The sequence below is a fragment of the Protomyctophum bolini genome (assembly GCF_963924005.1).
Source record: "Protomyctophum bolini genome assembly, chromosome: 4".
Taxonomy (NCBI): domain Eukaryota; kingdom Metazoa; phylum Chordata; class Actinopteri; order Myctophiformes; family Myctophidae; genus Protomyctophum; species Protomyctophum bolini.
In genome coordinates this window covers 5,512,797-5,527,938 of record NC_137865.1, presented here as the reverse complement: position 1 = coordinate 5,527,938, position 15,142 = coordinate 5,512,797, and the positions used below count along the sequence as shown (strand labels likewise).

The following is a 15,142-nucleotide window of genomic DNA, read 5'->3' as shown; positions in this document are numbered from 1 at the left end:
TGTTTAGGAATTATTTAGCGGTGCACCGATACCACTTTAAAGTAAGACTACTTTATTTTTCAGTGCTCCCCCCAGTATACCAGTAATGTACAAAATATAGCTTTTTGTTTTAGTTTGACCCAATACTACTGCAGCGTCGGTGTGACAGGTTCAGTTGTTGGACTGAGACGACAGCCGAACACAAAAAAAAACACTATTTCCAAGCGGCTATACATGCTGCTTTTCATGCCTTTAGTGTATACTGTCTTACATAGCCACAACAAGGAAATAAAACAGCTTTTTCACGAGAGCAGATGATTCTCTTCTGTCCGGACAGTGGCTCTCCCGGAATGTTTGTGGAGATGACTGATTTATCCTGCAACAGGTTGCGCAGCCACACCCAGCGCTGAGTCCAGTCGTAGTTTCACTCAGGCAGTGTTGTTTTTGGCAGCAAATTTCCATTTTAGTTTAGTTGTAGTCTTTGGACAGTTTTGACTGAAACTTCATTTCGTTTTTGTGATATTTTAGTCACCTGGAATGCTTTAGTGTTATTCTAGCTTTAGTCGACTAAATGTCATAAGATTTTAGTCGACTAAATCTACAGTTGATCTACAGTCGACTAAAATGTATTTTGGCGGGCCTTGATGCCGTAGTAATGGCTGATTTTACACTTGCTGAAAATAGCCGATCTACAAGCACACAATACGTCACGCTGTGACGCATTGTGTGCTTGTAGATCTGCTATTTTCAGCATGCAACCAAGTGTAAAATGACTTATACTGGATCTCTTGTCCACTAGTCCCTTCCTAACATTTTAGTCTAGTTTTTATTTGTTGACAAAATCGACAGTATATTGGTCATAGTTTTAGTCACCATAGCTTATTTTAGCGTAGTTTCCATTTAGTTTTCGTCAGTGAAAAAAGGTAGTCGACGAACATTTTTCGTCATAGTTTTCGTCGACGAAAACAACACTGCACTCAGGCTAGGTGTGACTGCTCCATCTCGCGATCGGTATCTGTTCAACCGTATAATATTGTGTGCTGTGTGTACAGTATGTGCTAGATAAATAGATACAGGGAGTATATTAGTATTAATGTATATGATTTGTTTCTGCTAGAACATACTGTGGATCATTTATCATTTATGTACAACTGTGTGACTACTAGTATTAATTGCTGGATCAAATAGGAACAGTAGCCTAGTATTTCTCCTAGAGACTATACTAAATCTATTCAAATTCTGTATTTTTATATCCTTTTGCAATTTACAATTTAGGCATTTAGCAGACACTCTAAATCCAGAGCGATTTTACATTAATCCAGAGCATTAAACAAGGACAACACATTAGCCTGGCGCAGCCAGACTCCATCCGCCCCTATTGCATAATTATGCATATGCCCCGATTGCAGCGCAGCGGTATATTAGTATCGCAGCGCGAGGCTAACAACACATGGTAATAGGCTACTTCAAATATTTTGTCATCAAGAACCATAATGGAAGGGGTGCCCGCTGGCCCACTGGTCCAGGTGTATGCCACACGGGCTCTGGCCTGACAGCGTGTCGCGTGTTCGAGTCCCGTTCACGACAACCTTTGCTGCGTGTCTCTCCCCTTATCTCTCTCTCTCCCTCTTTCCTGTCTGTCTTCACTTCAAACTATCAATTAAGGCAGAAAAGCCAAAAGTGTATCTTTAAAAAAAAAATCACAAGGACGCTAAGAACCTAGCGTCTGTCTAACAGTAGAACATCTGTACAGTATAGCTATAGACAGAGTATACACTAGAAAGTGCTATGTCTACGTAAAATGCTATCTCAACTTTTGTTCCCTAGCTGTGTCTTTTCTATCTGTCTATAAACACAGTATATATATATATATGTATTTGTTGTTGTTGTTGTTGTTGTTGTTGTTGTTGTGTGTGTGAATACCAATGTGTGGTCTGGTCTTTCTGTGTGTGTGTGTGTGTGTGTGTATGCTGTCCTTCTTGGTGCTAGAAACCCAAAGATCAGGGTGAGGATCGTCCTAACAAATGGCAGCAGACAATGCAGACTGCCATGGCGGGGTTACGACTGGTAGACTGAGCTTCCTCTATCCTTTTTTTTTTCCACCGTCCAGGAGCTTCCATCATAACTAACTGCACTCCGTCTCGTCTTCATCCTCAAAATGTATTCGTACTCCATGACATGACGGTGTTGCTTGCCATCGAAAATGGACACTTATCCATGCTAGCAATGTGTCACATTGCAACACATTGTCAGTCAGTCAGTTCTTTCTTATCGATTTAAAAGTCTGTTTCTTATTAACTTGAAGTGTCAGTTCTTATTGTTCACTTATAGAGTCAGTTCTTATTACAGTATAGTTTGAAGAGTCAGTTATGGTTAAGAGTTCGTTACCTTGAGGAGTCCATTCTTGTTGTTAGTAATAGTCAGTTCGTATTTGTATTAGCTTGAAGGGTCAGTTCTTGTTGTTATTGTCGGTTCTTGTGAAGAGTCAGTACTTGTTGTTCGTAAGAGTCAGTTTGTGTTACCTTGAAGAGTCAATAATTGTGAAGAGTAAATAATTGTTGGTATAGGCCTAAGAGTCAGTTCTTGTTGTTACCTTGAGGAGCCAGTTCTTGCCGGCAAGTGACACCATCATCCTATGGAGCATACATTTATTTTGCGTTATTTTCATTGTCTATCATCTTTCTCCTCCTCCTCTTGCTTCTGATGCTACCCCTGCTCTCTTCTTCATTCTGTTGCCCAGATCATTATCCTCCTTCTTCCTCATTCCTTCTGCTCCTCCTTATACCATTCCTTACTTTTGTGCCATGCTCATTGGGTTTCATTCATCACTATTTCCATAAACAAAAGTGTCAGTATACTTATACTCACAACTGCAAGATAGCTAGAACTGCTTCCTTAATTTGAATCTGTCCACTATAGCGGGGGCATTTCATTCTGTATCACATGCAGTGCAGGTTTCCCAGAGTTTTATAACTCACCTTCGGCTACATGAATAACGCACATTATACAAACAGCTCTGCAACGTAGCGTAGGTCTAGAGGCTACCTTGTTTAATGCTTCTTCAATTTCACACGCACGCACGCACACACACACACACGCACACACACACACACACACACACACACACACACACACTGAATTGAACCAGTCGAACCACTTGGGTCGGCGTGCAACGGGACACATCACACCGCTGGGACGGATATGTCCTGGCGCACGTCGACCCACGTGATTTAACTGGTTCAATTCACCCCAATTGGTGCGGTTTGGGTTTAAAATGTGGGTTTAAAACGCAGTGGGAGTGGGCATCAGGACTTCGGTACTAGACGGCAAAAGTCTTGTCAACAGCAATGGTCTATGTTAGAGATAACGCAACATGTGATCTGGGTGGTGTAGTTAGTGCACACTTTGTGAAAAGTGATTATCAACAGCTCCGGGTCCAGCTGGTGACATGGAAACACCAGGGTAACGGGAGCCGATTAACGGTCGCTTCAAAAGGAATTCCAGTTCTCTCTGACGGACTGCCCACCAGTGGTGGGGAAAAAGCACTCACGTTTTTTTTTTTTTACTTATAAGTAAAAGTATCAATTCTGCAATATAGAAATACAATTCAATATGTACTTTAAAGTACAAAAGTATTGGCTTCAAAAGTACTAATATCCCATTATATGTTTTCAAATGTATAATAGATCTTTTGAAAATAGCAGAACTATACAAGCTCACAATGAGTCGCATTAATGTAGTTGGAGTAAAAGTACAATATTTAGATCTGAGGTGCAGTGGAGTAGAAGTAAATTTATTGACAATTGGAAATACTCAAAAGTAGCTCAAAAGTACAGTACTCAAGTAAAATAACTTTCCACCACTTCTGCCCACTCTGCACCGATGGAATCACCCCCACAGACTTATATCTCCATCAACAACAAGATTAGTTTTCTTAGTGGGGTCAAGTGGCCAACATTTTATTTTTATTTCGGGCTCTACTGATATTGTGTATGCCACACATATCAGATGTGGCGTGGTGTGTTAGTGGGGGATATTGCTTGCAATCTCAAGATATATATATCACGATATATCCCGAGTCCACAATACGACATCGATATATCTCGAATAAACGCTATACACTAATACAATAAAGCACTTTCAGGCCCACAGAGATCTTTAAATTAAGATAAATGTCTAAACATCCTATAACGAGGGGTCTGGGAAGGAAGTGCATTGCAACTTGCAAGGCCCTTTGATAACGTTAAACAGAAAACCGATAATTCATGCCATTTATTGCGGTATCGGTAGAGCGGCCTCTCGATCGATTCACCTATCGTCCGATATATTGCCATATCGATTAATCGAATGCACCCCCACAGAGTGTACGAAGCCATTAGACAGCTGGCGTATAATATAAAGCCATTACTTTCTTTCTAGACCTTCTACTGTAGAGCTGATGCCGGACTCTTTCATTCATTGTCTGGGTTTGTTTTCTAGTTAGCTATGTCTATTTTGAGCTAGTCTCTGAAACCCAGACGTTTTTATTTCCAGGGAGGAGAAAAAAAAGTCTGGGGCCGAGTCCACTTCAATTCGGCATACAGCAGCGCAAACGTCGCTCACTCTCTGCTGATTTCTGATCGCCTGCACCTTTGTTAAATTGACGCACACACGTACACACACACACACACACACACACACACACACACACACACACACACACACCCCTCTCTCTCTGTCGCTCTAATAAATTAGTCTCATGTCCAGCAGCTGTGCCTAGTTTCTCCCGATCCGCCGGGAGCTGCCTATATGCCATAAAAAGCATAGGTGAGTTCCAGGCTAATTTTGAGCAGCTACTCACTTACTCACTTATAGCAAATGTAGCGAAATAGATACTGGCGTCTTTCCAACGTTCCCTATGACACCCTGCGGCCAACACTCCAAGCATCCTAAACACACCACAAGCTAATCTGATTTTAATCATCACGTCACAGGTGATAAGTGTTTAAACTTGGATTATGTAATGAGTCATGGTCAAGTTAAACAATACTTGTAGCTGTTTCACATAGCCTACATCTACACATAAAATAATGTGAGCCTCTGGATCTATACGTTTCTGGGATGTGCATATCAATTACATAATGATTTTAGGTGTATTTACAGTAGGTATGTATAAAGGATACTGTAGTAAATTGTGCCCGGTTTTAAATGGAGATGCCCTCAATGGGCCTCATTCAACAGTTCATACACACAACACAACTATGTGCTTAAAACCATGAATAGAAATATGTTATGTTATACATTAACAACAAATACAACGAAGCACATATATCTATGACTCCCAAACGTTTGGGAGTCATAGATATGTGCTTTGTTGTATTTGTTCTTTGTTTGCTACAATTGTTAGAATAGTGGTATAGAAAGGGGTAAATATTAACTATTTAAATGGGTAAAGAAATACAGTAAGGGATACATAACTATACATGTCATAATTATGACATTAATTAGTTAATAGCTCATTTAATTACATTTGTTTCTACATAATATATCTCTAAATATGTACTTATAGTATTACTAGTATTTGATCTATTTTTAATGAACAATAGTGAAAACCGCCTAGTTTCTATACAAAAGGCAAAACTGCATTTTATGCAACATGCCGTGGCACTGGCATTGACATGACAAATTGATCACTTGATGAATGAAACCCATTCAATGAATGTGTACAAGAAAAAGCTTGCATTTCATGCTGCTGGTTGTTGTTGGTCTGTGGACCGTGGTACAGTTACAGTAGATGCATGGGACATGCAGATGTGATGTATATTGTTAATATCTTATCCCATGTTTCCACACCATGGCATGCACTGACATCCGTCCATCCATCTTCAACCGCTTATCCGTAGTCGGGTCGCGGGGGTCGGGTCGCATGCACTATAACAGCAGGGTTATTATTATGCAGTGTTCCATTCGGTCAGGGGATCTTCTGGATCTAATTTATAATCATAATGTCTGTTCCGGATTACTGTGGTCAGATTGCTATAGCCTTCTTGCAGATTCACGTGTGTTTACTGTGTGTGTGTATGTGTATATTATGCAACATAATGATGCATAAATGCGTTAAAACTATCTGGCTAATTGAGAGAGATTAGATGCCAACGAATGCATGGTGTTGTGATTGCCACTAAATGTGTGAGTATTCTTGTCTTATCTGGTATTCTCTTTGCGGAAGCAGGTGTGTGTGCGTGTGCGTGCGTGTGCGTGTGTGTGTGTGTGTGTGTGTGTGTTTGTGTGTGTCACTGTGTGTGTGTGTGTGTGTGTGTGTGTGTGTGTGTGTGTGTTTGCATGGATGTCCATGACTAATCTTGCAAAAAGATAACACCGACCAGTGTAATTCTTTTCATGTGCACGCTGCCGGCACGCCAAGGAACTCAATTCCCAAAAAAAAAGAAATTCAAATCATTCAACGATAACAATGTTATTTTTGTGAATTCATAATCTCAGACTCACCGTCCCTCCAGGCTACGGGATACGTGTCCACAAGGCTATGGAGTGCAAATAGCCAATCGGGGGGCGCAAGCTGTCCGTCCGGTCTATGGGATCCACTACTAGTGAGACGGCGCGTGCGTAAATCAGAGACACCACATGTTTTTACAATGCATCAGAGAGAAAGATGGGGGGGGGGCACAGAATTGAGAAGACACACACATAGAGTCTGCACACCTGCGTTCGCATGCACAGCACATGTGGTGCAAGTACACCACACTGCACAGACAGGGTATAACCAGACAGTCGCCAAGAAAACGCCTGGTCCAGGCGTCAAGTAGTAACGTGGGCAAAAAAATGCTTTGCCAACTCTACAAGTTAAAGCCGCGCACTATAGCGTCATTCCCATCAACAAGCTGTTTAAATGGGTAACGAGACAACTCACCCCTTTTCTGTTTTCCTCCCGGAATCTTCCCCAGTGAGGGGTGGGAGAGAATGGACAGCAGACAGCTGGACTTTGAATATCTCCAACTTTAAACGTTCACGACAGCAGACAGCCTAATTTACGCAAAGGCTACTACAGTGAAGTCTGTTCACGGAAGTTGTTGTAGGATATGTGGAGTTTACCTGACGAGGTACCATTTAGGCCTACAGTATATACTAAATTGTTTATAGGGTCAATATAAGTAAAATGATAAAGCCTTTCCATAGGAGTATCTTTTTATAGTTTTCCAAAAAGAATACAAACAGCAATTAGCAGTTGTAGCAGTTAACTTATTATTATTATTATAGCACGTTTTATTGTGATGCCCCACTGGATATGTTCATAAATGAAACAAAGATGTCCAAATGTAATCACTCAATGTGCAAAAATAATTGGCATATTGGCAGTTGAAGTAATAAATAAATTAAGAAACAATACTGATATTTTCCGATAATATATTTTTTATGTTAATATCGGGCCAATAATATCGGGAGGCCGATATCGGACATCTCTACTATCCAGTGAACCACATTTTGATTGGGGGATAATGATTCACAACGCGGAGGCTAAGTATAGAACATCCCGCTATGCTATGGTCACTTCCGACAATAAAAAGGTATATAACTAGTGATTTTTTTGGCGGGGCAATACGCTCTTTGCTTTGATACTTTATCTTCGTCAACCTTGAAATAAGCCGTACTTTACTGAAACAACCCAGAAACCATGCTTTTAGTCTTTTATATTATTTTATTAATAATGTGGAGAAACCCAACGAATGTGGTTAAGATGATTTCTTTATGCATTTTGCATTTCTTACAGGCAGGGCGGTGACAAAGTCAAATCCAGTATTTTCTTTTATGAGCTGTTGGATGCGTCCACATGAATGCAGCTTTTTAACACAATAGCCTAAAAGCTACAATCTGTGACTTATTTGAATGAACAGAACATTATTTTGAGCAATCTTAATGGCAGAGTATATCAATAAACGTAATTGAAGCAGACAATGCATCAGATTGGACATTAAAGGTGCCGTCATATTCATAGTAGTTTGCTGCCAATACCACACTTTGTTGGTATAGACTAGAGAGAGACAGCGGATTGTAGCTTTAAAGTTTACGTTTCTTTGTATTATTATTATTATTATTATTATAAATAATTAGCTTGGGATATACTGTATAATGGTACTGTAACTACTCAAACGTTACTGCTTCTGACTGCAGTCGGCATTTATGTCAAAAAATGTATGCACACCGTCCCCTGGGCCAATCAGAATCAAGTATTCTCTGTGCCCAGCACCAGCAGCATGGCATGAGATGCATACGATTAGTGCTGTAGGGCTTCACTCACACCTGCACAACAGATTGTTGTATAGCTGATGCATGAGACCTATTGACTGATGCAAGCTCGCAATTCATTTCCAAACTGAGTCACACATGGTTTGACGCAACATTTGTGTTGTATGAGGGGGAGGGGGGCAGTCGAAACACAGCCGAAAGCCGTACAACAAAAATGTTGTGTCAAACCATGTGACTTCCATTGGAAATGCATTGGGGCGGCCATGACACTTACCCTTTGTTTATACATCTGGCATGCAACGATGTTGTATGCTAGACGTGAAGGTGTGAGTGAGGCCTACAGTAAGTAGTAAATGTAAGTCAGCAAACCCAACCAGTCACATGGTGTGTGTGCTGTGGTTTCGTTGAAGGATTAGTTCACCAAAAATATGGTTTTATGGTGTGCAATTGATAGATGGGCTATATCATTTTTGTGTGATTTTTTTTTTTAATCTATGTTTTCAGCATGGTTTTTTGAGGTGTGGTTTGATTGATTCATTTTTGTTCTGTTTAAACCATGTTAGTAGGTTAGGCTTAGGCGTGGTTTTGGTGTGGTATAAGGATCTCGCTCTAAACATGGTAGAAGTCATATCCACAGCAGACTTGGATTAACAGCATGCACAGACATTTCTTTCTCCATTGCAGAATCCCGTTTTCCTTGTTTGTATAGTGCTCAGAGCACTAACTACGCACAATAAATAAGTTAATTGAATCACAAGAGGAAAATATACAGTGATTCTATCCAGAATACTAAGCCAAAACAAAAAAAGAATGTGTTTGTTTTATTAAGATTTCAAGTCTGATGGGCTTGCATTAGTAAGTTCAGTTCCTCGATATTTGTGGTTTGCATGACCCTACTCATTATAATTGCAATGCAGGTAAGTTATAATAACGTTATAGTGCAGATATACAGTAAGATATTCAGAGGCTATAAAGTCAACGTCTAATCTTTAAATAAAAAGTTACAATAATGACAGATAAGAGTCACTGCGTGGCATTTAGTGGAAGCTAAACAAGGAACATTTCCATGACGGAACGATAATGCTACTGTATGCACTTTGCATGTTGTCTTGTTTGAGTGTGTTTTTTTTAGCCATGCGACTATATTGTGAGGACTACTGTGAGGGATGTGAGGGTTCTAAGTGTCGGAATGTGTCTAATTTCTAGAGGGACAAAGAGAAGCTGACGTGTCGAGACCGTCTCCCTGCCTACATGACCAACGTTGTCATGATGCTGTTAATGGTGAGAACAACATACTACACTCGACATTATTATGGCACTTTTATTTCCGATTAGATTTAAGTGCATTCTGAAAAAGAGTTAAAACTCACGTGCAAAATGTATTAATCGTGACTCACATAAGCCATTATGTAATTGTGTTTATATTACTAAGCTATAGACTTTAGTTGACATTTAGACACATGGAACATAATGAGCAGTCTCACTTGGTATTGGCTTGTACTGGTTGTGAAATACAACCAGATGACGATTTGATTTTAAACTTGAGGCCAACATCTAAAGTGAACATGTATCAGATAATATGTTGTGAGGTGAAGTTGACTCATTGACGTCTGTCTGTCTGTCTGTCTGTCTGTCTGTCTGTCTGTCTGTCTGTCTGTCTGTCTGTCTGTCTGTCTGTCTGTCTGTCTGTCTGTCTGTCTGTCTGTCTGTCTGTCCGTCCGTCCGTCCATCAGATTGGTGTGACGTTTGCCCTTGTGTTCGGGGTGATCCTTTATCGAATCTCCACCAAGGCGGCTCTCCACATGAGCTCCAACCCCATCACGCGCAGCCACGTCCGGCTGACGGTCAAGACCACGGCGGCCATCATAAACCTGGTGGTGATACTCATACTGGACGAGGTGTACGGAGCAGTGGCACGGTGGCTGACCGAGTTAGGTGAGTACGTGGGACGGGTGCAGTACTTAGTTTATAGACAGTTTTTGGTTTAGACTAGTCATTGGTTTAGACCAGTCATTAGTCCTAGAACTACAACCTATCTCAAACCTAACCTCCCACGGGGCAGCACACCTAAACCTAACCTTAACCCATGTCTAACCAATGACTAGTCTAAAGTAAGTATGCACCCCAGTGGGACAGTGTTCATTCCGTCGACTTAAAACTAAGACGAAAAATGAAAAACCTTTTTTCACCGACAAACTAAATGAAAACTAAGCTATGATAATAACTAAGACTAAATATACTGGAAATTTCGTCAACAAATAAAAACTAGACTAAAATGTTAGGAAGGGACTAGTGGACAAGAGATCCAGTATCAAGTCATTTTAGCTATTTTCAGCAAGTGTAAAAACAGTTATTACGACGGCATCAAGGCCCACCGAAATGCATTTTTGTCGACTAAATCACCTGTAGATTTAGTCGACTAAAAACGTATGATAAACATTCCGGCTAAATGACTAAAATGTGACTAAAACTAAATGAAAAGTACTAAAAATCGAATCAAAATTTGCTGCCAAAAATAACACTGTAATATTACACACATCGCACATACCAATTTGCTCTCCCGTTTTTATTGTTTTTCTTCTTTTTCCAGAGGTCCCAAAGACAGACAAGAGTTTTGAGGAACGCCTTATTTTTAAGACCTTCATCCTGAAATTTGTGAACGCTTTCACGCCCATCATCTACATCGCTTTCTTCAGAGGAAGGTTAGTATAGCCATGACTGCATGACGACACCCCTCAGACCCGTCGTCATTAGCATGGCAATCTTGTTAGCCAGTGAATGCATACAGTACTTAAAGGGTAAGACCACTTTTTTTGAGGTTTTGAGGTTGTGTAGTTACTTTGCAATGATGCAACTCCAAATGTGGACAAGAAATAAAAAAAGAACTGCTCCAATGATTAGAAATTGATAATTCAAAATATGCTCCTCATTGACTTACATTGTAAGCTAAAACAGCTCTCAAAGTCGCTCTTTTAGTACGTAAACAAACACAAACAATGTTGATTCAGACAATATAGAGCATCACCAAAACTCATGTGGTTTTATGTTTTCATAAAAATGTTATCTTCCTGTTGATTTGTCCATTTTATTGGGAAGAAAACCCCGGACTGGATCCGTGGATCCGGATCCAGATCTTCAAATAGTAAAATCAACAGGAATCTAACATTTTTATGAAAAAAGAAAACTAGTTTTGGTGATGCTCTATATTGTCTGAATCAACTTTGTTTGTGTTTGTTTACGTACTAAAAGAGTGACTTTGAGAGCTGTTTTAGCTACAATGTAAGTCAATGAGGAGCATATTTTGAATTATCAATTTCTAATCACTGGAGCAGTTATTTTTTTCATTTCTTGTCCACATTTGGAGTTGCATCATTGCAAAGTAACTACACAACCCAAACCTCAAAAAAAGTGGTCTTACCCTTTTAACATGAGATTATTTCACAATATGCACATGCATCCCAGTTTTTATACGGTGTTGGACCCAAAAAAGTGGTCAAATGAAGACAAAGTGGAACGTTCGCACACGATATAATTCTCCTCCGCGTGCGGAATTATATCATTCCACGTTTTCTTCATTTGGGCAATAATTGATTCCCACTCCCTAACCATTGTGTTTATTTTCCCTAAAAGGCTGGTGGGCAGACCAGGCAGCTACTTATATGTGTTTGAGTCGTACAGAATGGAAGAGGTAAGGCATTAATCGCACGTTTTTAAGCCATACTATTACCCTGTGTCCCACAGAAGAAAATAGCCAATCCAAAAGCTCAAGCTCTCTGTTTGATTTGTGCGTTTTTTTATGATGCATTGACCCATTCTGGGGGCGGGAACCCCTTTTGGTGTTTTAAAGCATTACGTTATACTTTAGCAGTTGAAAAATAGCAGATCTACAAGCTCGTGGTGCCGCGCTACGAGCTTGTATATCTGCTATTTTTGAAAAATCGTGAAAATGTGGCCCAAATCTTTGAATATATATATATTCTTTCAGAGCGAACGTTTTTAACTGAAATATTTGCTTCTGGGAGGTCCCTGGATCAACATATTTTCAGATGAGGGTCTGCTGCCAAATACAGATAAAGCTGGGGGTTCTTGACCTGAACCACTGACATAGCAACATTTCAGAAGACTTTTAGGATTTAGAAGACATTTTGTAGAATCGTCCTCAGGTCTAAATGGGTTAAAAAAACGGATGGACTAATAGAGATCTGTCCCAGTGTAACTGTAGACTGAAGCTGATTATGATTCATCAAACTACTGTGGAGAGCCGATCAGAGCTCTGTGGTTCAAAGATGAGGCTGGTGTTTCACATGAGTTGTTTTATTCCCTTAATGTTACAGGTGTGGTTCTGAAACAAATACACAAATCAAATATGCATAATATATCAATTTAACTTATGCAAAAACATAGGACTTAACATGAAACTAACATAAACATGACTCACTTGGCTTTTCCATGGACGCACGCACACATGAACAGAAAAGGCTCAACACTGCACACCAAACTTTTCTCTTCTAGAGCTTTAAAGGGCTGTATTTTGCGTGTCTTAAGTACCAGGTCTTATTCCCTAACTTGAGTAAACTAAAGACCTGGAGGCGTGGCCAATGCCATTTGGCTATTCTGAGTGGCCAAAGAGCATTGACCAAGCCTCCAGGTCTTTAGTTTACTCAAGTTAGGGAATAAGACCTGGTACTTAAGACACGCAAAATACAGCCCTTATGGTCCATCTGCCTTACACATAACAATCAGTGAGTTCTGTCCTCTAATGCTAATTGGCCCCACCTGGAGGGCCTTTTCAACAGTGTCACTGTGTGTTCCTTCCCAGTGTGCTCACGGGGGCTGCCTGATGGAGCTGTGCATCCAGCTGAGCATCACCATGCTGGGCAAACAGCTCATCCAGAACAACCTGTTTGAGATCGGAATACCGTAAATAAATATGTGTTTCTCAGCATTTTTTAATAATAATTAGTATCCCACGATTTTGAAACCCATTTTTCACCCCTGTGTCAATTATCTAATGTGATCCTGGGCTCTATACACACCCCTCTGACGACCTGGGGAGAGCAACAGACTTGAACTCATGCTTCCTTCATGCATGAGTGTCCAAGTTGCTCCTTTACACCTGACAGGGGGGGGGGGAGTTTCCCTGGTTGGACGTATAGCACGTGGAAGGAACACGTTATTCCAACCAGTTCCTTTCCCCTCCATCAGGCGTCCCGGCTGGCCAGGGAGAGGCAGTTTAGAGACCAGGATTACTGCATGTTTTTGTGAGGGTACCTACCCTAGGGGACACGGGAACTGCCCATAGATCCGAAGTCCCGTTAGTCCGAACATGCACTGCTCCCGTGCTTGCGGTTTAGGTTTAGGTTTGCTCCCGTGCTTGCGGATAGGTTTAGGTTAGGGTTAGAGATAGTAGGGATAGTAATTTCGGAACAATGAACCTTCTGACTAATGACACGGGGAGAGCATGCAAACTCCTTTCTCAGCACTTTTTTTACTGATCCTCTTACCTATAGTCGCAGTACAATGTGTGAGCTTAGTTTGAAGGGCGCAAATAATATTGAACTTTTACTAACAAGTTATTTCTCTGTGTTATCAGTATATGCACCCAAAAAACAAACACACTTGTTCCTTTTGTTGTGCAGACATTCTTTTGATTGATTGATTGTGTGTGTGTGTGTGTGTGTGTGTGTGTGTGTGTGTGTGTGTGTGTGTGTGTGTGTGTGTGTGTGTGTGTGTGTGTGTGTGTGTGTGTGTGTGTGTGTGTGTGTGCGTGTGCGTGTGCGTGCGTGCCGGTGCGTATATGTTCCTCAGAAAGCTAAAGAAGTTGATCCGCTACATCAAGTCAAAGCGCATGCCGTTCCAGGAGGAGGAGCGAGAGAAGAAACTGCAGAGATATGAGATAGACCACTTCTTGGAGCCGTTCGCTGGCCTAACACCAGAGTACATGGAAATGAGTCAGTGCCACACACACACACTCGCACACACACACACACACACACACTCCTAGGTGCTTCTAACACGCAGAAATGTGTGTAGAGACGAATGAATTGGCATAATGACTAAGGTAAAAAAAGATAAGCACCCTTCTCTAGTACTGTAACTGTGATGCTAGGTTTCTATAAACACTGCTTTGTTGTGGCCTGTTTATTATTCCTATTCGTCTGGCGGATGGATTTTTATTCTAGGAGGCCACCAGAAATGTTTAAACTCTCCATACAGAGTCATACAATTCCCAATTTTGGAAGTGATCTGGTCATCTTGTGATACTGAGGGACTTGAAAATAGCAGGCTTTGTTTCCACATAATTGTATTGATGGTGATAGTCCTGCAATTTAATGTTTCGCACAGACATTTTCTAGGGGCTCATAGACTACAATTAAACAATAGACCCTAAGTAAACATCAGGAAAAAAAATATTAATGTAATGGAATTTTCACTAAGCCACCTGACTAAACTCTGGTAGGGGTATCTTTAAACTAATGCCTTTATTGAAGACTATGAATGGAATGTGTGGGGGGGAACCCTGCTATTTTCAATTCCCTAACCAAACAGAAAGAAAACTGTTGACATTTACATAAACTATTTTACACAGTGCATAATGGGCAGCGGTGGCCTAAGTGTTAGAGGAACGCCCTTGTTGCCTAGCCATGGCTCATGACTCGTATTCATACGAGAGTCAAGGCGCAACTGCAGCCTGTTTTACGCGATCGCTACATTGTTTTGACTAGTAGGTTAGTAGTTCATTCTGATTCTGAATTGTCTAGTGTTTTTGTTGTTCGGGATTCACTCCTGAAAAACAATACATTCATTAATAAAAGATGCTTTGGCATTGTGAGTACTGACACCGCAGGGAAGGCTTCTATAAATGATACCTAACCCAATAAGCCTTATAATACATAATAGAAACTAGCAGCCAAGAGACTGT

General features: G+C 40.6%; 1 protein-coding gene across 4 annotated transcripts in view; it reads left to right on the top strand.

The window, feature by feature from the left end:
- The window catches only part of ano1b (anoctamin 1, calcium activated chloride channel b), a 59,815-nt gene that overhangs the window by 36,267 nt on the left and 8,406 nt on the right, over positions 1-15,142 (top strand). For 2 of the 4 annotated variants that reach the window (XM_080761951.1, XM_080761952.1), the window contains exons 14-20: positions 1,969-2,046; positions 9,427-9,501; positions 9,954-10,155; positions 10,811-10,922; positions 11,851-11,908; positions 13,040-13,140; positions 14,029-14,171. In XM_080761951.1, coding sequence (XP_080618077.1) covers positions 1,969-2,046; positions 9,427-9,501; positions 9,954-10,155; positions 10,811-10,922; positions 11,851-11,908; positions 13,040-13,140; positions 14,029-14,171 — 769 coding nt within the window. The remainder of the gene's footprint in view (positions 1-1,968; positions 2,047-9,426; positions 9,502-9,953; positions 10,156-10,810; positions 10,923-11,850; positions 11,909-13,039; positions 13,141-14,028; positions 14,172-15,142) is intronic. The other 2 variants (XM_080761954.1, XM_080761953.1) reach the window with 1 other exon arrangement.